Source organism: Phoxinus phoxinus (assembly GCF_949152265.1).
Source record: "Phoxinus phoxinus genome assembly, chromosome: 17".
In the NCBI taxonomy this organism is placed as follows: Eukaryota; Metazoa; Chordata; class Actinopteri; order Cypriniformes; family Leuciscidae; genus Phoxinus; species Phoxinus phoxinus.
In genome coordinates this window covers 23,475,418-23,496,740 of record NC_136892.1, presented here as the reverse complement: position 1 = coordinate 23,496,740, position 21,323 = coordinate 23,475,418, and the positions used below count along the sequence as shown (strand labels likewise).

At 35.9% G+C, this 21,323-nt stretch overlaps 3 protein-coding genes across 4 annotated transcripts; all 3 read left to right on the top strand.

Moving 5' to 3' along the window:
- The first annotated feature begins 3,432 nt into the window (after positions 1-3,432).
- On the top strand, positions 3,433-6,239 carry LOC306984484 (glutathione S-transferase theta-3-like). Its single transcript, XM_079585920.1, has 5 exons — positions 3,433-3,728; positions 4,171-4,258; positions 4,837-4,987; positions 5,195-5,371; positions 5,487-6,239. Exons 1-5 carry the CDS (start codon positions 3,617-3,619, stop codon positions 5,685-5,687), a joined length of 729 nt encoding a protein of 242 aa, XP_079442046.1. The 5' UTR covers positions 3,433-3,616; the 3' UTR covers positions 5,688-6,239.
- Positions 6,240-6,627: 388 nt separating this feature from the next.
- Positions 6,628-10,806, top strand: p2rx4a (purinergic receptor P2X, ligand-gated ion channel, 4a). The gene is made up of 12 exons (XM_079585918.1): positions 6,628-7,102; positions 7,178-7,325; positions 8,307-8,378; positions 8,642-8,714; positions 8,830-8,926; positions 9,396-9,476; positions 9,585-9,726; positions 9,840-9,976; positions 10,064-10,157; positions 10,261-10,326; positions 10,414-10,509; positions 10,638-10,806. Exons 1-12 carry the CDS (start codon positions 6,963-6,965, stop codon positions 10,656-10,658), a joined length of 1,167 nt encoding a protein of 388 aa, XP_079442044.1. The 5' UTR covers positions 6,628-6,962; the 3' UTR covers positions 10,659-10,806.
- A 280-nt stretch (positions 10,807-11,086) lies between these two features.
- On the top strand, positions 11,087-21,075 carry idh3b (isocitrate dehydrogenase (NAD(+)) 3 non-catalytic subunit beta). Of its 2 annotated transcripts, none has more exons than XM_079587150.1 (11): positions 11,087-11,241; positions 13,985-14,155; positions 14,379-14,499; positions 14,650-14,710; positions 14,808-14,940; positions 15,840-15,973; positions 16,046-16,148; positions 16,241-16,387; positions 16,507-16,601; positions 17,114-17,174; positions 20,696-21,075. In XM_079587150.1, exons 1-11 carry the CDS (start codon positions 11,197-11,199, stop codon positions 20,771-20,773), a joined length of 1,149 nt encoding a protein of 382 aa, XP_079443276.1. In that variant the 5' UTR covers positions 11,087-11,196; the 3' UTR covers positions 20,774-21,075. The 2 variants fall into 2 exon arrangements, with proteins under 2 accessions (XP_079443276.1, XP_079443275.1); XM_079587149.1 differs by having other exon boundaries at positions 11,112-11,241; positions 19,098-21,075.
- Positions 21,076-21,323: the final 248 nt, after the last annotated feature.

Below are 21,323 nucleotides of genomic sequence, written 5' to 3'. Positions count from 1 at the left end.
AAATTACAAAGGTTTAATTGGCATTTATTTCAAACGACCTGACCGACCGCGACCCGAATATCATTAAAAATATTTTTGGATGACTCGTAACCGCAGGCACCCGCTCATTTTGGATCAATCCGCGCATCACTGATGACAGCCAAGTCCGCATCGGTCGGGCACCCCTCCTCCTTCAGCTCACGCCAGCGAGAAAACGCTGGCCCAATGTTGATCCTCGTTCTGCCTTTAATGCGATCACTTTCTCGTTTCCTCTTTTTGCTTTGCTCCGACAAAACCTTTGCTTTCTTGCTTTTCTGTGCTGCTTCCGCCATGACTATAACATTTGGCAAACAAACACTAGTTTGGCTCGCACGTCCGATTTTAAGGAAGTGGGGGTGGTGGTGGAATTGACGTATATGCCGTAAAGCAGTCGAATTTTGTAGTTCTCTTTGTTCGCCGGTTACTACCCGAAACCCGAAGTTTAAAAGTACGATTAAAAACGCTACAGACCCCGTCAGGCTATAGCAGACGTGTCATTCAACCTGTTGTAAGTCGATGTACCATCACAAGAGACTTGGAAATATATTATGAAGGTTGAAAAGTTACCTAGTGCTGCTTTAAGACTCAAAATGGCTACCAGATATACCAACTTGCCTTAAAAGCGACCTTTGTTCAAGCCATAGTTTGCGTTATGAAATATAATGTCCTGATTGTCTTTCTCTTCTTATTTCTGTTGCAGTGTTTTAATATTGTTCTACCCTCTGGAGCCGTGGCAGATTGGGAAGAAAGGAACAGTTATGCGCTTCCTATAAGGCCTTCCTTGTTTGAAAGTGAATTCTTCATATATGTGATTCCTATTTGGGATTCAGCTAGCTGAGTTATAAGGAAGTTGTGTTCTTATAGAATTAAGAATATTTTGCATTAACATCTCCAGGTTCTCTTGAAAAGTAGCTAATTGATGTGATTTGAAAATAATCTGTTTACTAATAAGTTCAATATAAAATGCATTTAGCATTTTGGTAGCAAGTTATAGTGGGTTGGGTGTGTCTATTTTTTAGTTTAAAAAGTTTAAGAAATTAAGCTATAAGAGTATATTATAATAATGTATTCCATTAGCATTGTGTTTGTGAAACTTTTCCAGGGAAAGTGCCACATCAATCAGTTATATATTATTAACCACATTTATCGGTCAAATCAGGCCGTATAAGAATCAAGAAAATCATCTAATCACAAGCTTATAAAAGCCGTAGAAATTATTCAAAGCCAATGTAGTCAGTTTAGAGTGATTTATGAATTGCATATTTACTTTAAAGACATCAGTTTCAAACACATTTTCTTTGGTATAGTACAGAGTCAGACTGTGTTTGTCAAGAACATTGATTCAGCCTTCCAAATAAAGATTTGCAAAAACAAAAATGCTCAAGTAAAATGTCTGTGTAATTCATTCTGGGGATTTGGTACAACGTAGGTTGCATTTGCTTCCAAGGGAAAGTTGACAAATTAAATTCAGACCTCGGTGTCTCATGGTTCAAGAAGAAAGGTAGAACACTGAGTGTTTTTGCACATAAATAAACATGTATTAATAAATTGTCATTGTAAAGTGAATAAACAATTTTATCTCCAAGCAAGTTTTATAATGACTTTCTAAAGTCAGGAAAGTAGTTTATTAGTATAGTATTATGTATTATTATCTTCTGTAGGGATATATTCAATATCTGGAGTTTTACAAGACACTGGTCAAATATGCATAAATTAATTTGTAAAATAATATATTTCTTGTTCTATGAGCTGTCACGTTTTTTATTTCTCATTTGACAATATTAATTAGCTTTAAATGTTACCAGTATTGGGTCATTTCGTGATCTTTTTGATACATTTGTACACACGGATTAATTAGGGCAGTTATTGATTATGGATGTACAGTTTACCAGTCTGCTTCGAGAACATTATTAAAAAAGCTGGATGTTATTCAAAGCCAGGCGTTGAGACTCTGTTGTGGTGCTTTTAAAACAACCCCAGTAGCAGCATTACAAGTGGAAATGAGTGAGATGCCATTGGATATTAGAAGAAATCAGATAGCATTAACGTACTGGGCAAATTTAAAAGGGCATAAGGAAAGACACCCGACTCAGAAGGTGCTACAACCTTGTCAAGAAAAGCAAAGGCGACAGAGTAAGAGTTTTGGTTGGATAATAAGCGATGCTGTAAATGAGATAGGGATAGGAAATATGATGGTAAGCCCCACTGTGCCATTATCCAATGTTCCACCTTGGCTATTAGGGGAATTAGAGGTAGATTTGCACCTTTTAGAGTGGAAAAAAGAGAATAGTATTGACAGGAGTCAGGTTAGCAGATATCTAGAGGAGAATTATTCTATGTTTACTAAGATATATACAGATGCATCAAAAACAGATGATAATAGAGTAGGAGCTGCGTTCATTATACCAGAAATTAATGTTATGTTAAATAAGAGAGTAAATGATAAATTGTCAGTGTTTACAGGAGAAATGTTGGCCATTCTCTTAGCCCTTGAGTGGGTAGAAAATAATAAACCAATAAAAGCGTTAATAGGGTCAGATTCAAGCAGTGCGTTAACCAGTATTAAGAACATGCAATCAGAAGCAAGACAGGATATTATGTTGGAAATAGCCCAAACTGTTTTCAGAGTTAATAGAGTGGGGGTAATAGTAAAATTCATATGGATTCCAGCCCATGTAGGAGTAGATGGAAATGAATTGGCAGACAAATATGCAAAAAATGCAACCAAAAAAGCAGAGATAGATATGGTAGTAAGATATAGTAAGGCGGAAGTTAAAAGTATAATCAAAGCAGAAATGAGAAAGAAGTGGCAAGAGGAGTGGAATATGGAAACAAAAGCGAGAATGTATTACAGCATCCAAAAGAGGAGACATGAGAGAAAGTAATAGGAATAAAAGGGAAGAGGACATTATTTCAAGAATGAGATTTGGGCATACTGGATTAAGTAGTACGCTAAAAATAATAGGGAAACATGAAACTGGGATGTGTGAGGTCTGTAATATTAATGAAACAGTAGAACATGTAATTATTGATTGTCATAGGTATAAGGAGGAAAGGATGAGGCTGAAAGACTGGTTAAGTAAGGAAAAATTTAGATTTGAAATGAAGGAAATATTACAAATGAATTCAGGGAGTGTAGGGTATAGAGCAATATTTGTGTTTTTGAATAATACAGGGCTTATTAGAAGGATATGAGTTTAGGTGTTTTTGAAAGTTGTATATAATAATGATGTGAGTGATAATGTTTTAATATTAATAATGTTATTAGATATTTATGTAGGTATTTATTGGTTTTATTTATGTATTTATTTGTATATTTAAAGAGTAGTGAGTAAATGCTATTGTGATCCACACTCCATATCAGAAGGTGGCGGTAATGCACACTTAAAAGTTGTTTGCCAACCGCCATAAAAAGGAAAAGAAGAAGAAGAAGATTTGTACACATGTCATGTGCTCTAGTCAGTGTACAGAGTTCAACGGGGTGTGGTGTAGTAGTCATATACGGTAACCTAGCACTAGGCAGCAAGCCCTTGGCAGCACTGCAGTCATTTTATTGCAGTTTTGGACTGGGTTATGCTTCAGTCAGGTCCTTTAAAAAATGTCTTTGGAAATTTATTTGGATTTGTTTTCGCAGCCCTGTCGCTCTGTTTACATCTTTACCAAGAAAAACAACATCCAGTTCGACCACAAGAAGATTACGCTGTTTGACGGTAATACATCGTTGTATAAAACTGCGTGGAGTTTGTTTGTGTCCACTTTACTTTGATTTTGCAGCATTCATCAAGGAAGGAATTTTTATAGGAAGGAAAAGCTTTATATTAGAAGTTCTTCATTTTATAATGAAATGTATCGTTTCCCCTTTTGGCACAATTTAAGTGTGTGTGTGTGTGTGTGTGTGTGTGTGTGTGTGTGTGTGTGTGTGTGTGTGTGTGTGTGTGTGTGTGTGTGTGTGTGTGTGTGTGTGTGGAGAGAAAGTTGTGGTTGCTTGGACTACATGCAGTCCTAGTGTCAGATGTGGTTAGTCAAGCTTACTTGGCAAACAATTATGTAGTTCCTCCTGCACGTATTTGAACATTTAAATTGTACCTAATTGTAAAAGAAAACCCTGATATTATTACATGAGTATTTTACCAAAACGTAATTGTCCCTTAGGTTATCAATATGGTGAAGAGTATGGAAAAATCAATCTGTTAAGAAAACTACCAGCAATCAAAGATGGAGACTTTTGCTTGGCTGAAAGGTATGTGGTCTATGGAATGCAAGTTATTTCTTTGTTTTCAATTTAATTTAAGATCTAATAGTGATAAAATATTTGTAAAAAAAAAAAAACTACTGGTTTCAGCAATTTCTTCTTTTATCTTAATTCTTTCTGTGTGTATTCAACAACTGATAACTAAAGAATGATTCCACACCATCTTTTACACCACCAATATTCATAGTTGTTGGGGGTGAGAGAATGCAAAAGTAAAAACAAATAAAGATTTATTTTTGATAGACCCTTTTTTGGTCTGAATACATTTCCAGTGGGCTTTTTTGTTAGAAATGAATAAATAACATGTTGATTTTTGTTGTGTTTTTTGCATATTTTCATAGTTTTTTTTAGTTATGACTTATTATTTTGCTTGTTTTATTTTTAAATAATTTTATATAAATATTGAAGCTTATTGAGGCCCCCGGCACCGTGCTTGAGAACCACAGTTCCAGATAAATATGAATATAAGTGTTGAGTTTCAGATACACCTGTTGTTTGTTTTGTGACTTCTGTGAAACTGTTTATTGTGTAAATTAACGGTTTCTTCCTGTTCAAATGGTCCCTAGTATTGCGATTATGATGTACCTGGCTGAGAAGTTCCACACTCCGGACCACTGGTACCCAGCTGACTTGCAAAAGCGTGCTAGAGTAAATGAATATCTATCATGGCAACATACTGCCATACGGACACATGGATCCAGGATACTCTGGTTCAAAGTGAGTAAAGCGTATTTGTTCTCATTCGAAGGCACTAGTGAACAGAACAGTGCTTAGATTTCAGCAAATCCCTTGTTGATGGCTGACTCCAATTGTTCTGTGACTTTGGGATTGAAACCTAATCTTTAGAATTGCTACTCAGCTAACTGCTAGCTTTTTGATTGTTATTTGTTAATGGAACTAAATTGTTTTCTTGTATTGCTGTAGCTTTTGATCCCAAAAGCTATGGGAGTTGAGGTCCCTAAAGAAAAGTTGGACAATGCAGTAGAGAGTCTTGACGGATCACTGAAACTTTTTGAGGAGAAGTTCCTGCAAGGCAAACCGTTCATTGTTGGTGATCAGATCTCATTGGCTGACCTGGTTGCTATTGTGGAAATCATGCAGGTATAATTTCAATTCAAGATAAAGCAAAATGATAACCTGAGAATTTAGGGGGAATAATATCTGGCACAATATACACATTTGATAACGCCTTGTCATTTCTGATGATTTGTTTCAGCCTGTAGGTGCTGGCATGGATGTGTTTGAGAACAGACCCAAGCTCAAGGCATGGAAGGACAGAGTCAGAGAAGAAATTGGGGCTGAGCTGTTTGATGAGGCCCATCAGACAATCCTCTCTCTCCAGGAGGAAGTGAAAACCATGGATCCCAAAAAGATGGAGCCCTTAAGATCCAAAATTTTGAAATATTTCCTCTCATAAACAAACTGGTAGACATTTTTGGTTAAAACAGCCAGTTATTCATGCATGTAACTTTATTTATATAAAAGATACTTTATAATTTTCTCAGTAATTCCATATAATTTCCATTTTGATTAACCACTAAGAATGAAATTAGCTTTTATTAAATTGTATATGCAAAGACAATCATTATGACAATCATTAATTTTTCTGTGTAGAATTTACCTCAAAATTAAGCAAACTGTGAAATCGTGTTTCCAGCTGTTTACGCTAAAATTCTGAATTGCTGCACTCACTGTGACCTTATCGTTTAAAAAACTAGGCAATAAAACACAGACACTCAATACAGCATTGTTCCAGAATATCACTAAACACCCATGGGAAAGAGCTGGGAGGAATGTTTCCTCCCTGTGTGTTTATGGAATGTAATCAGATATTATGTGATTTCCTGCAGCATATAGCCTACTCTGCATGAATAGCACTTTTTGTTAATTTCTTGTGGAGAAAAACAATGTAGTCAGATTTTTTCCCTATAAATCTCCCAAAAATTATCTATAAAGTTATATTTCGTCACCAGTCTCTGTCTGTTTATTTTACCTTTATGTGGATAAAAAGAGGGTACATTTAATCAATTCTGCACGAATAGCACATTTTGTTAATTTCTTGTGGATAAATTAGTTGTTTCTGTCTTTTCCTATAAATCTCTCCAATATTGTAAATAAATATCTTTCGTCACCAGACTACTTTATCTACACGAAAAAAGCATTTTATAAAAAAAAATAGTCTAGACAAAATTTGAGTCTGTTTAAACATAATCGACAAAATGTGCCTATATGAAGGGTTATATTTGCTAACAGTTGTTCACATCAGTAAATAATGTCAAGTGAGAGCTCAGTGGAATTTGAAAACCTTATGGAAGACATATCATTTTCATTATTAAATGATTACAATTAAAATGTTTGGAGGCCTCTGGCTGAGCCAGTTTATTGAAGGAGCTTATCTGTGTTCACTTTCATTGTGCAGAAAACAGCAACGTCATCATCATTTCACTGAACAAAACATGTTAATAATATACAGGAACCACCTGACAAAGCTTCCGTTTTTCCCGGGACAATTCCTTTAAAACTGCTCTTAAGGAAATGGTCGTATTTCTATTCTCTGAAAGTGAAACCTGCTTCAGCGTGTAGCGTGGCCCAGATTGCGGCGTCGTGGAAAGTGAATAACCTACTGAACTTGTGGCTGCAGTTCAACTGCAGAGTGGAGGGCATGTTTTAACTATTTAATCAAGCGATCATAATGAGCGAAAAAGGATGTTGTCATTCAGTAGGTCAGTGTTTTTTCGACTACTACACGTCGAAATTATTGGTGATAAGGAGCAAGAAAGTGGGAACGCTGAATCGGTTCACTCAAGCTTTAGTCATAGCATACGTCATCGGGCAAGTATTTTACACTTTATTCTTTATAAATAAATAAAAAATGATATCGTTTAAAACGCCCTTATTTGGGGACAGGTATGTGTGTGTTCTCAAGAAAGGATACCAGGACACGGACACCGTCCTCAGCTCGGTCACGACCAAAGTGAAAGGCATTGCTCTAACAAACACAACTGAATTGGGCGAACGAATCTGGGATGTGGCTGACTACATCATCCCACCTCAGGTAGTCCGTCGATTTGACAAAGAGGAGGTACAGGCTTGACAATTTTTATGTCCACTGACCCCTCACTGGTGCCACCACCACCACCTTCATGGGTTACAAAGTATCTAGGGTTATCGCACCTGCATGCTGTGTTCACTGTTTAAGGGCTGTGTGCAATCTTTGAAAATGTGTACACAATGTTTTTCATTGTGGTGTATTTGAACAATGTATCTTAGGCAATAAATGTAATGTGTGACAAGTTTGCTTTATTTATCTTAAACCCGTGGTTTTCAACCAGCTTAAAATGTCATTCAGACTGGCCAATATTTCAAGGCCCTCTCAGGCAATGTTTTTTTTTTTCTCTTATGCTAAAAAAAAAAAAAAAGTTTTACTTTTCATGCTAGCACTGTCAATACATAGAAAAGAAAAGGAAAAAGAGTAATTTCACTTGGTTGCTTTTAAAAGGTCAGAAAGCAAATAAAATAAAAACTGTTTTGTTTTTCTGAAGGCAGACTTTTATGCAAAACTTGTACTCAATACTCACACCTCAGCTAGCATTTAATTTTCCCAAACTAACAAACATGAGTAAATATGTTGTTGAAGAGTATAAAATCCACAAAATGTCCCTATTCAAATTCATTTGCCAACGGTTGCATGCTACGGTAAATAATGTCAAGTTAGAGCTAGCTCAGTGGTGCTGATTTTTCCCCAGAGTTTTAGCATTTTAATTACTAAATGATTTAAATATATTTTATTTCAAAGTGTTAACCTCTTGTAGCCCATTTTTTTAAAATTTAAGAAAGCCTCTGTTTTAGAAGTATCCACTTCTCTTTACCAAAAATACACTTTTTTTTCTTCTTCATTTAATCAAAACTGCACAACAGACCATAGGCTACTTTTTGCTAATAGCAGTGCTTTAGCAGTTCATGGGCGTTGGTCAGTTATGAGGAAGTATATACATGTTCGATACTACTTGAAAACACGTGCTTTTGAATGTTTCAGGAGGATGGCTCATTCTTTGTGCTGACCAACATGATTATCACCCCTAACCAAACACAGTCCAAATGTGCAGAGGTGAGCCATTATGGGAGGTATGCCGTTCGTTTGTCACTTAATAAAAAGTAAAACCAGGCTTACTGGCTGAAATAAAATACCAAAAAGATAAGATTTTTTTGTGATTGTAAAATGAAATATTTCACATAAAAAAGCGTATTTATATATAATAGAAAAAATATAAGATGGTCTAATATATTAGAAAATATAGCTTTTTGTACATTCATATAAATGTATTTTCTGTATCATGTATCTTAATATTATTTTAAATGTGTGTGACTTAGAATCCAAATCCAGCATCCATATGCACCTCTCACAGGGACTGCAAGAGAGGCTTCAATGATGCTCGTGGGGATGGTATGGCTCAGAATTTACATTATGCATTATGACATTGTCATCTTTGCAATCCCATCTGTTTAGACGGCAAACAAATCATTTTATATACATAGAACAATGCGTTTTATATTTTCAGGTGTTCGGACAGGCAGATGTGTCAATTACAATGACACCGTGAAGACTTGTGAGGTGCTGTCCTGGTGTCCTTTAGAGAAGATTGTTGATCCCCCAAAGTAAAGTCTCGCAATTTAATTAATTGTATCAAGATTTTTTTTTAATATATATAAGACTCCTATGCTCAACAAGGCTTTATTTGATAAAAAGTAAAAAACGTAATATTGTGAAATATTAATACCATTTAAAATAACTATTTTCAAATTTTAATGTTTACATTTATTTCCATAACGGCAAAGCTGAATTTTCAGCATCATTACAGACTCCAGTCTTCAGTGTCTCATGATCCTTCAGAAATCATTCTATGCTACTTTGGTGCTCAAGAATTATTTCTTATTATTATGTTGAAAACGGTTGTGCTGCTTAATATTTTTGTGGAAACCATGAAAAACTACCATTTAAAAGTTTGGGTTAAGTTAGATGAGAATTGTGCACTAAATCAGCATATTATACTGTTTTCTGAAGGAATATACTGTGTCTAATGTTGGTAATATTGTTTTTTTTCTTCCCCCCGTCTTGACTTCTCAGTCCACCACTTCTGGCAGATGCTGAAAACTTCACTGTGCTCATCAAGAATAATATTCGATATCCCAAATTTAACTTCAACAAGTAAGCTTTTTAAATGCATTATATTTTTCTACTTGGATGGCTGCAAAATATAACCATTTAAGCCCATTTATTAACTGAATAAAATGTGCTCTTTTGTCCCCCTTACAGAAGGAATATCCTACCAAATATAAACAGCTCCTACTTGACACAGTGTGTGTTCAGCCGTAAAACAGACCCTGACTGCCCAATCTTCAGACTCAAAGACATTGTCGGAGAAGCTAATGAGGATTTTCAGACCATGGCTGTCCACGTCAGACACTTCATTTATATTTATTTGCCATTGCGGTTTCAAGCTCATGCTATACAATGTTTTAATGTCATGCTTGGTGTTTTACTTTTGTGCACTTTCTTCCTTCTGCGTAGGGGGGAGTGATGGGAGTTCAGATCCGGTGGGATTGTGACCTTGACGTGCCACAGAGCTGGTGTGTTCCTCGCTACACTTTCCGCAGACTAGACAACAAAGACCCAGAAAACACTGTGGCACCAGGTTACAACTTCAGGTTAGAGGTGTTTGCCGTTAGTAAAAGTGGTTCCTCAGAGGAAGTTAGGTCGCATTAAATGAGTGTGGTTTGGTCAAATCTCTATAGATTTGCTAAATATTACAAGAACAATGATGGCAAAGAGTCCAGGACACTTATCAAGGGATATGGGATTCGATTTGATGTCATGGTATTTGGCCAGGTGAGACGCTTTGATATTTCTAATGTTATAAATTGGACTCCTGTTATGCAGATTAGCATTAAAATTGAGCTGTTTAGCACATACTATTCTTTTGTTTCTCCAGGCAGGAAAATTCAATATTGTACCAACACTTCTGAATATAGGTGCAGGCTTGGCCCTTCTAGGCCTGGTAAGTATGTCTGTTACTTACTGGATTACAAGAAAAAAGAAAAGAAAAAATAATTATATTAATCAAATCTTTTGTGGTCCATTTCAGGTGAACGTTATATGTGATTGGATCGTCCTGACATGTATGAAAAGAAAGCATCATTACAGAGAGCAGAAGTATACATATGTTGATGACTTCGGACTTGTGAGTATTTATGGCCTCCGTTATCAAATATTTTAACATCATCTAGTTAACTTTCTAGAATTGCTGATTGAAAGCAAGTAGTTCTCGTGCCTCACAAGAAACTAACATGAGATATTTCTTTCAATTAGTTATCAAATGAAGAATCATAGAAGATCGCCAGGCTACTGATTCTACACTAATTCTATGCAAGTTTCATCATGAAGTTAATGTATTTGTTCAGGTTCTAAATGTTATTTTGAATGGACAATCAGGGAAATTATATGAATAAAAAATAAAAATTATCAGTGTGATTTATGTAGTTTTGGGGTGATGTGGGTTCTGTCTGGTTCCAAATTAGGGCAAAAAACATATACATATATATATATATATATATATATAGGCCTAGATATTTTTTTATACAATTAATATAAAATAAATCTTAAATTATTTGCCAATCCAAATGGTTTACAACCATTACACCCTCTGAGGTCCGTAGAGTTCTGTAGATTTGTTAAAGTAGATTTGTTAACTTATTATCTAATGTCATTTATAAAAAAATGATGTATATTTAGTTTACTGAGGACCCCTAGTGGGGGTTGAGAAGCACTGTGGTAACACTGCATCCAGCAGGGGTCAGTAGAGAAACACACACTGAACGGTTCCTCGTTCAGGAGGAACATCGCAGCGACCTTTTCCTCACGTCAATGCATGATGGCGGCCGCGTTGAGAGGGAGCCTAGTAACATTGGCCAAGGTGAGTCTTGAAACACGATGCTGTCTTTTTCCTCACAGTTTACACTGAAATATTACTAATGTATGTTTGCGTCACACGGCCAAATACAAAGATTAACTGGGGAATAAACTGCTGTCTGTAGACGTGTTTAAGTTCAGAATTGCATTTACACATGACGATGGGTAACGTTAACGTAACGTTACTGGGAAAAATAGTAAACAAATATATCAGATGACAGCTCACGGGAGAGGTCCATTAAAACTCGTCTGTACATGTATTTTATTATTACTATTTAATTATTATTTGCCATTAGCATTATATAGTACAATTTTAGACACACTGAAGGGTTGTTTACATAACATTTTAAAGGGATATTTCACACAAAAAAAATGTTTAATTTTGTCATTAGTTGTTCCAAACATGAATGGATTTCTTTCTGTTGAACACAAAATAAGATATTTTAAAGAATGTTGGTGACTAACCAGACACGACACCCGTTAGACTTCCATAGTAGGAAAAAAAATACAATGAAAGTGCCGTTAACTCTCTGGTTACCAATATTCTTTAAAATCTTCTTTTGTGTCAAAGGCTGTCAATATATTTTGGGAAATGATGCAAGGGGAAATGTATTCTCTTAATTGGTTAACTTAAAATGTAAAACATTATAGCTGATTAATTCAACATTATCAAGCTGCAGACTCGGAGCCTGCTGCATCTACAGTCCCCGCACCCAGAGTCCCGCATTCTCAGTCCCCTCGTTTTTCGAGACAGCGCCTCCTGCTGTTCGGAAGATCGTATAACACCCTTATCCAAATGCCATTGAAAACATTGGAATGCAAGATTACGGTCTCTTTTAATTTAAAGTTATCCAAATAAATATTTGCGTTCCCTGCTTGATGCATGTACCAAAAAAAAATAAATAATAATTGTGTTCTCAAACTAACTAATTACCCAGTATTTATTTTTTGAGCGTGGGTGTAATTGAAAGGAAATTACTGATGTAACAGATACAAATACAGATTTAACTATCATCTGAAAAATATGATGTGATATTATATTGCTACAATGTTTTAGTTTGTTTTTGTACAATGTTTCAAATTCCATTTTTTCTTTCAGTTCAACATATAATGGTCTAATTAACATTATACCATGCTAACATTACAAAACCTGTTTTTTGATATTTTGCATGTGAAGCAAAACTCAAATAATAGACAAAACACCAATAATAAACAATTCTGTACTTTATTTAACGATCACCTTAATCACTGTCATCTTGCTGTAAACAGGACAAAGCAAAAAAAAAAAAGGAAAAAAGAATTGTGTTAGTGACTTTATTTGTGTCTTCAATTGCATTCAAAAAACCTCCATTTATAAATCTGGCTTTCTTAAAATTGTGGACTGGCAATACAAGCAATGGTAATGTTGCTGGGTTCGGCAGGGGCGACCGCATCGATGTACGGTGTACCCTGGAATACAACAGCATACAATTGCACTGTCACACACAGTCTTATGATCTTTCAAAAAGCAAAAAAAAAAGATGTTTGCTAATGTTACCTTCATGTTGCACTGCTCTGTTGAAGTGTCCCTTAACATGTTTCTGAACTTTGGACAACTTTGTCGGATTGAAATATATCGGGGCACAGAATGGGCAGTGAAAATCACTGCAGCATTTAATACATTTCTGTATTTCTGGAAGTGAATTCCCCGTTTGAATTGTTATATCCATCTTCAAAAAAAAAGAGAGAGTCAAACTCAAATTAAAAATGTAAGACCACCCCACAGAGCCCATACAGTCAAATTTCAGTAAATACAAATTAAAACAAGGAACCCTCAAAAAAAGACCAAATGACACATTCTAACTCACATGTTAATACCATAGACTGGTTAATACATAGTGAAGGCATAGCAAATTTGATTATTAGGCAACTGTAACCTATGAGTTGTGAATGGCTGGCAACAACTTCATATCACAGTAAAATTAATATTGATCCATTTGAATACTTTACGTTTTATAAGAACTAATTTAAGTAGTCTACATAAATTATATAAAGTAAAATAACTACTCCGGCATTAATTAATTCAATAGTTTTAGGAGAAAAGTTCCGATAATTAAAAAAAGGTAAATCTGATTAAATAATTAATGATGACATTCTTTGATATTAACACATATAATGTATTTAATTGGTCAACTTTAATGTCAACTATTTTTTTACAATGGCTTGTCTACAATAAGTCCATGGTTAAAGGCTAACGTTAGGGAAAAAGGCGAAAAAACATGTTAACGGCTCAAATTTTGTTACAAACTATCATTACAAATATTAAATAGACTGTTCATATATTGGTGTATCGATGAGCTATAAAGTAGTTTGATTAAAAAAAGAAATCATTGAATAAAATTGACGATACTCACGTTTCGGTTCTTCACGTGTTTATGTGTTTATCCGATCCAATTTGATAGGTGGCGCTGTCTCGAAAAACGAGGGGACTGAGAATGCGGGACTCTGGGTGCGGGGACTGTAGATGCGGCAGGCTCCGAGTCTGCAGCTTCATACTACTCGATTAATTGGCCTGGGTTTTTAGGATGTGAAAGACCTTTTAGAACCATGGTTCACGCAAATCCATTTTCCAATGACTGAATAGCTCTTTAATTATCATGACTGTTAAATTCAGAATTTAAATTCACTTCATAAATAACAGTCTGACTCTGAGCTGTCTGTGATGTCAACCTATAATAGCCCTTGACCTGTGTTACTTGACCCTTCAGGGTCTGAGTGCTGCCCGTCTCCAGCCGTTGTGCGCCCGCTCCCTGAGTTTGGCCGGTCAGAATGTTGCGGAGAGTCCCCCGGCACGTGCTGACAGCACCTTCAAGGTCACCATGGTCCCTGGAGATGGAGTTGGACCTGAGCTGATGACTGCTGTCAAAGACGTTTTCAAGGTACTGATGCACTTCCTCAGCCATGTGTTCAAAGGCTTGAGAATACTTTTAAACATCTAACCTTCAGTGGCATTCTTAGCCACCGGCCCCGATATTCTCAAGGTGAAGTTCTTTCATCCTTCACTCAGGAGTTAGAAAGAAGTTTGAGCCTTTGCAGCAGTACACTGTGTAGACTTGCATCTATGCTTGTTTCCAATGCCTTTTTCACTTTCACACCCTCTAGGCAGCTGATGTTCCTGTGGAGTTTGATGAGTTTCATCTGAGCGAGGTGCAGAACATGGCCAGTGAGGAGAAACTGGAAGAGGTGCTGTCCTCCATGAAGAACAACAGAGTTGCCATCAAAGGTAACGTTTCTAACAGTTGATCACATTTTAATATAGTGGTGGCTTTTAATTCAACATGTTAAATTTGTGCAAGCTGATTTCTATATTGATGTACTGACATAACGTATACTAATTGGCACTTAAAATAAATGTTTAATTCTCTGTGCTTAGGAAAGATTCACACTCCTATGGAGTACAAGGGTGAACTGGCATCATATGAGATGAGACTGAGGTACTTCTTTGACATATTATCATGGCTGCTTTCTACTACTCGTGGTTCTCCTGCTAGTTTTTGATGAATTGGTTATTTCTTGTGTTATAATGTAAAGGAGAAAGCTGGACCTGTTTGCCAACGTGGTTCATGTAAACAGCCTGCCTGGTTACAGCACCCGTCACAATAACCTGGATCTAGTCATCATACGGGAGCAGACAGAGGGAGAATACAGCTCTCTGGAGCATGAGGTATTTGTTGTGCTTATAATTTATTTATTTTAAAGGCATTTAAGTATGGAAGAATAGATGAAGAGACCGAGGTGGTAATACAGCAACAAACGCAATGCAGATTTCATGAATAAAACTTTTAAGCCAATTGTCTTCAGTGAAGTAGTTGGTCCTAGTCACATATTGGACTGAAAGATTCAACAGATCTGGAAGGGATTTAAATTAAGGTCTACTCTTCACACAGAGCTGTCATATTACTTTGGAATATAATATGAGCTACTTTTATCGTGCTTTTTGTTTTTATGTTGACGGGTATGGTGGTTACTATCCTGGTATGAAGTAAAAAGTCAGAAATTCTCCTTTTTGTGTTTTACAAGAAATACGGTAATACAGGGGGTTAGTAACATGAGGGTGACCACGTTTCTCCCAACAAAATATAGATTTTAATATAAACTCCTTTCTATCTCTTTTGCTTTTAACAGAAATAAGACGTTTTTGTATTGTGCCTTTACAAAACAGACTCAGAAAAAGTATATATATTTTTTAAATAATTAATTGTTTTGTTTTTTTAAGAAGTGTCTTTGTTCGATTAAAAAAAACAGTAATATTGTGAAATATTATTACATCACTCCATTCTTCAGTGTACTCCATTCATCACATGATCCTACAGAAATCATTCTGATGTGGTTGGTGCTCAAGTACATTTTTATTATCAATCTTGAAAACAGTTGTGCTGATTATTTTTGTGGAAACTGATCTTTTTTTTTTCAGGACTCTTTGATGAATGGAAAGAACAGCATTTATTTGCAATAGAAATTATGAAAGTCCTTACTGAAACTTTTGATAATTTAAAGCATGCTTGGAGAATAAAAGTATTTTCTTAAAAATAAAAAAAAGATAATGTACCTCTGTGTTTGCAGAGCGTTTCAGGAGTGGTTGAGTGCTTGAAGATCATCACCAGAGAGAAATCTCGCCGCATCGCTAAATTTGCATTCGACTATGCCACCAAGAAGGGCCGCAGCAAAGTGACCGCTGTCCACAAGGCAAACATTATGTAAGTGTGATGGGATATTTCTGCCCATACAGTTTTGGAAGCTCAATGCATAGACTCACTCGATCTCCACAGGAAGCTTGCGGATGGTCTCTTCCTGCAGAGCTGTGCAGAGTTGGCTGAACTTTACCCCAAGATTAAATACGAAACCATCATCATTGATAACTGCTGCATGCAGGTAGTATTTCCAATGCATTTCCAATCTTTTATTGGTGGCTGGCAATGAGGATGCCATATGAATATAGTTAGCATAATTGTTCTGTGTCACAGCTGGTGCAGAATCCATATCAGTTTGATGTGCTAGTGATGCCTAATCTCTACGGCAACATCATCGATAACCTGGCGGCAGGGCTGGTGGGCGGAGCCGGCGTAGTTCCAGGCGAGAGTTACAGCGCAGAATACGCTGTGTTTGAAACGGTTGGAGTCTAAATCTAAATAGTTTTTCATACCTTCTTCATTCATTATGCATAAACAGTTTCAGACTTTGCAGCATGTGATTTTTACAGTTATTCCTGTATTCTTGCATTTGATTTCAGGGTGCCAGACATCCCTTTGCACAGGCTGTCGGCAGGAATATCGCAAACCCCACCGCTATGCTCCTCAGTGCATCGAACATGTTGAGACACCTCAAGTGAGTTTCCCACTGTTATCCAGCACTGATATTCCATATTTACATCTTATGTTTTTAAGCTTAACATTTTTAGCTTTAATCTCTGTTTTGACTTTCTATTCATGTTAAACATGGTTTTCAGATCTAATGTGGGCTTATTTGTTATCTGAGTTTACACTTTACATCATGATTTGTTATCTTGCTGTTGTATAATTACTTTTATTTTATTTTATTATTTTATATTCACCAAGACTGCTTGTATTTGATTTTTTTTTTAAATACAGTTATTAGCTAAATATTATTTCAATTTTAAATAACTATGAAATAAATATAATTTTTAAGATGTAATTTATTCCTGTGATGCCAAAGCTGAAATTTTCAGCATCATTACTCCAGTCTTCAGTGTCACATGATCCTTCAAAAATCATTCTCATATGCAGATTTGGTGCAAACATTTCTTATCAATGTGGAAAGGTTTTTGCTGCTTCATATTCTTGTGGAAACCATGAGTGAGTGGTTTATTTTTCTTTCAGCCTTGAGTATCATTCAAACATGGTGTCTGAGGCTGTCAGGAAAGTCATTAAGCAGGGCAAGGTAAGAAGTAATTGTGTTCATGTATAAAATGGGAAAGAATTGTGTATTGTGTGGCTGATAGAACTACATGATAGAACTATATATGTATCTCTGTATTGTGTAGAGAATGATTGTCTAAGTGCAAGTGTTGCAATGGTTTTTATGAGTTCAAGATGCACAATTTGTTGTCGATGGATGTTTTACATGCAAGTCTATATATAGTCCTGGTGGCATTGGTTTTAATCCTAATTGGTGGGTTTCCCTTTGTGAATGGTTTTGGATTAATGACCCTAACCACAACACACCCTCTTTGTTTTATGTTTCTGCTCACTATCACGCTCACTAACTTTGCATTTTCTTATATTTTATCGTTCTCATCTTATTTTAAGACTTTCAAGACTTTCTTAACAGCAAATAAAAAAAGAAATGAAATGCTTTACAATAAGATCTGTTGTTACCATTAGTGAACGGCATTAATCAACTAATGTTTAGATTTATAAGCAGTTAATGTTTGATGATCAGTGATCACTTTGTTACATGTGCATAGGCAACGCTTCTATCGCTTGTTTCTGCTGTTTCTTTTGGTCTGGAGATTCTGTATCTTTCAGAAGATGTTTAATAGCGCCCCCTACCGTATAACAGTGAAAAGCATGGATTGCCTGAAAATTCCATCAATTGTGGGGAAGGAGTTAAAGGAACACTCCACTTTTTTTGGAAATAGGCTCATTTTCCAACTCCCCTAGAATTTAACAGTTGAGTTTTACCGTTTTCGAATCACGAATCGATCTCCGGGTCTGGCGGTAGCACTTTTAGAATAGCTTAGATCATTGAATTTGATTAGACCGTTAGCATCTCTCTCAAAAAAAATGACCAAAGAGTTTTGATATTTTTCCTATTTAAAATTTGACTCTTCTGTTGTTACATATGTACGAAGACTGACAGAAAATGAAAAGTTGCAATTTTCTAGGCCAGTATGACTAGGAACTATACTCTCATTCCTGCGTAATAATCAAGATTATTTATGATTATTATGCAGGAATGAGAGTATAGTTCCTTGTCATATTGGCCGAGAAAATCTTTTAATTTTCTGTCGGTCTTGGTACACGATGTAACTACAGAAGAGTCAAGTTTTAAAATATCGAAACTCTTTGGTCAGAGAGATGCTAACGGTCTAATCAGATTCAATAATCTATGCTAAGCTATGCTAAAAGTCCTACCGCCAGACCCGGAGATCGGCTGAATGGATTTGAAAACGGTAAAACTCAACTGTTTGACTCTAGGGGAGTTGGAAAATGAGCCTATTTCCAAATAAAGTGGAGTGTTCCTTTAATAATACTTCTGCAGCTTTTTTTAAAGCTTAATGGTAATATTCAACATTTACGAATACATTTTAAAAATCTAAAGATACATCTGGTAATATTTGTAAATTAATGACTATTAATGAACCGTTCTATTAACATTAACAAAGATGAATAAATGCTGTAAAAAATACATATTGCGACACTTTGAGAACCACTGGCTTGAAGTGTTAAAATAACGTTCAAGCTTCAGGACAACTGAAATTTGTTTTGCTGTCGCTAGTCAAAGCAGGTGGTATTTGTAATTGAGAGCATTTTCAGTAAATGTACTTCTGCTAGATAATTGTTACTTTTAGAAGTGCACTAAGACCGGAACTAAAAGCCACAAAATATAAATTGATTTAATGTGGTCTTTAATCCATTACTTTCATACATTAAATACTCGGACATGGTTGTCCTCTATGGATACATTCAGCCTCGGCTTTGGCTTTTTTTTTTTTCTCGCTTAAAAGAGGCTGTCAAGTTTGTGCTTGTCCATAAATTCTGATGATGTGGTCTTCACCTCCCCTTTCTCCACCTATCTTCCTCTGCCATTACATCCTGTTCTGGGTGTATGACTGTGTGTGTGTGTGTGTGTGTGTCCCAGGTGAGGACGCGAGACCTAGGGGGTTACAGCACCACTAGTGACTTTGTCCGTGCGATTGTGGCCAACCTGGGTCATCGGACTGTTTGAAGATGCTTGCCAAACCCAATACCTATCCCGGATCCCCTGTGTTTGCCACATTTCCCTCCCCTTTTCCCGTCTCTCACTTTCACTTGTCTCATCATTTTTTGACTGGTTACTGAATGCATTTTTGTTTCGTTTTTATTGTTGTCGTCGTCGTCGTCCCCCCGTGTTATGTATTCATGTACATTTATTTTCATTTCTGTTTTTCACAGTATGCATCTTTAACCAGAATCACACTTACATTTAAAAGTTTGGGGTCTGTAATATTTTAAATAATAAAAATATGATATGCTCACAAAAAGTGCATTTATTTGATCAGAAAATACAGTAAAATCAGTTATATTATCTTAATACCATGACAGCCTAAAATAAAAGTTATTTTAATATATTTGAAAATGTACGTTATTTTTAGATGGCAAAGCTAAATGTCACACGATCCTTCAGAAATCATTCTAATATTTGGTGCTCAAGAAACATTTAATTATCATTGTTGAAAACGGCTGTACTGCTTAATATTTCTGTGGAAATTGTGATGCATTTAGACTTTCTTTCAGGAATCTTTGATGAAGTAAGTTTAAAAGAACACCATTTATTTGAAATAAAAATCTTGTTACTTTACGAATTCTTTACTGTCACTTTTGATCAAATGGCCCCCACACTTTTGAATTGGTGCATGTCTGACATCATTTACTGCACTACTGTTCACTCCAGTTTTAATGGAAGTTTTAGTTCATCCTTAGCTGTACGTGCCCTGCTGTTTCTGTAATGCTCCGTTTTTTTCCTGCTTTTATATCTTCTCTGTTTGGGGCTGGTCCTCGTCGAATAGCCTTTGTGGTTCCAGTACCTCAGTGAATTTGATTATCAACAAGTTTTCAAAAGCCATTTGGCATATTGAGACGGAAGTTCCAGTGTGGTTTTTGTTTTTCGCCTCGCACTGTTACTAATGCAAACATGACTTATCAAATCTGATGTCGTCATAAATCAGATTAAGACTAATTATGCCAAATGTTGGTTTTGTTTGGTGATGCAAATGTTCTGGACAGAAAGTCTTCTCCGTGCCATTGCTGACTAACTATGACTGACCGATATCAAAGGCAAATGATATCACTGCCTCTCAGTCATTGTGGCACTGATCTAATGTTTTCTTATGTTTCTAAGCTCAGTATTGATATTTTCTATCGTATGGTGTTTGGGAATGTGGAAACAAATTGATTAACTGACAAATGCTTTGTCAAATAATTTTTCAATGCCAAAAAATAAATCTGTAAAACCAAAAGGAGTGAAGAGTGTTGCTTTGTAGTTAGTTGTATTGTGTGGATTGCTTGCAGTGTTTGAAGACCTTCATCCCCATTTAACATTTTGTGTTTAACCAAGACAAACTGGAAGTCAAAATAACCGATACAGCCAGGATGTGCTGAATGTCTGAGGAGTGTTTGCGAGAGAAACTGATGTATTTATTTGGTACACCTCTCAATGCAAACGGACAACAAAATATTTTATTGCTCTCTTTGGTATAGGTTCGCACATCAGACCTGGGAGGCTACGCGTCAAGCGATGAGTTCACCCGGGCCGTCATCGCTAATCTGGCTGTCTAAACCAATCCACAGCGCTGGTTCTCCAGTATCAAAGTCTTTTGGTCCAACATTTCTCATTTTTCCCTGCTCAAGCCTTGCTAGTGGCCTAACATTTCAGACTATCACATAGTCTACATAAGAGCACAAGTGTTGTAAGATTCATATATTGTCTCTGGCCAGAACCACTGACATTCCAGACTATTATAGAACGACTGGATTGCTTTATGATGCTGCTTAAGAAAAAAAATATTTATTCAGCTATTTATTATTTAATTGCAATTGCTACAAATGCATTAACATTAATAAAACATTATAATATAGTGGCACGTGTGTGTGGCGTTTTTTCAGTAAAATTACAGTAAATATGTACTCTATTTGCTAAATGATGCAACTGCTTTAATGTCCATGTTTACATGGTTGAATTATGTGGGGGAAAACTGAAATATGATCTATATGTATTGTAATAATGTACCTTTGTACTATAGTACAAAAAAGTAACAATGAACTACATATTTTACACCAATTTATATTTTTAAAAAAAATCATAGTATAAACTGGGTGTTTATACATG

Bases quoted from the DNA above. Each gene is read 5' to 3' on its own strand.
- LOC306984484 (XM_079585920.1), top strand. From the start codon at position 3,617: ATGTCTTTGGAAATTTATTTGGATTTGTTTTCGCAGCCCTGTCGCTCT. The intron at 3,729-4,170 runs GTAATACATCGT...ATTGTCCCTTAG, and splicing joins GAAGATTACGCTGTTTGACG to GTTATCAATATGGTGAAGAG. The intron at 4,259-4,836 runs GTATGTGGTCTA...AATGGTCCCTAG, and splicing joins GACTTTTGCTTGGCTGAAAG to TATTGCGATTATGATGTACC.
- p2rx4a (XM_079585918.1), top strand. From the start codon at position 6,963: ATGAGCGAAAAAGGATGTTGTCATTCAGTAGGTCAGTGTTTTTTCGAC. The intron at 9,727-9,839 runs GTCAGACACTTC...CCTTCTGCGTAG, and splicing joins TTCAGACCATGGCTGTCCAC to GGGGGAGTGATGGGAGTTCA. The intron at 10,158-10,260 runs GTGAGACGCTTT...TTGTTTCTCCAG, and splicing joins ATGTCATGGTATTTGGCCAG to GCAGGAAAATTCAATATTGT.
- idh3b (XM_079587149.1), top strand. From the start codon at position 11,197: ATGATGGCGGCCGCGTTGAGAGGGAGCCTAGTAACATTGGCCAAG. The intron at 14,500-14,649 runs GTAACGTTTCTA...CTCTGTGCTTAG, and splicing joins CAACAGAGTTGCCATCAAAG to GAAAGATTCACACTCCTATG. The intron at 16,602-17,113 runs GTGAGTTTCCCA...TTTTTCTTTCAG, and splicing joins AACATGTTGAGACACCTCAA to CCTTGAGTATCATTCAAACA.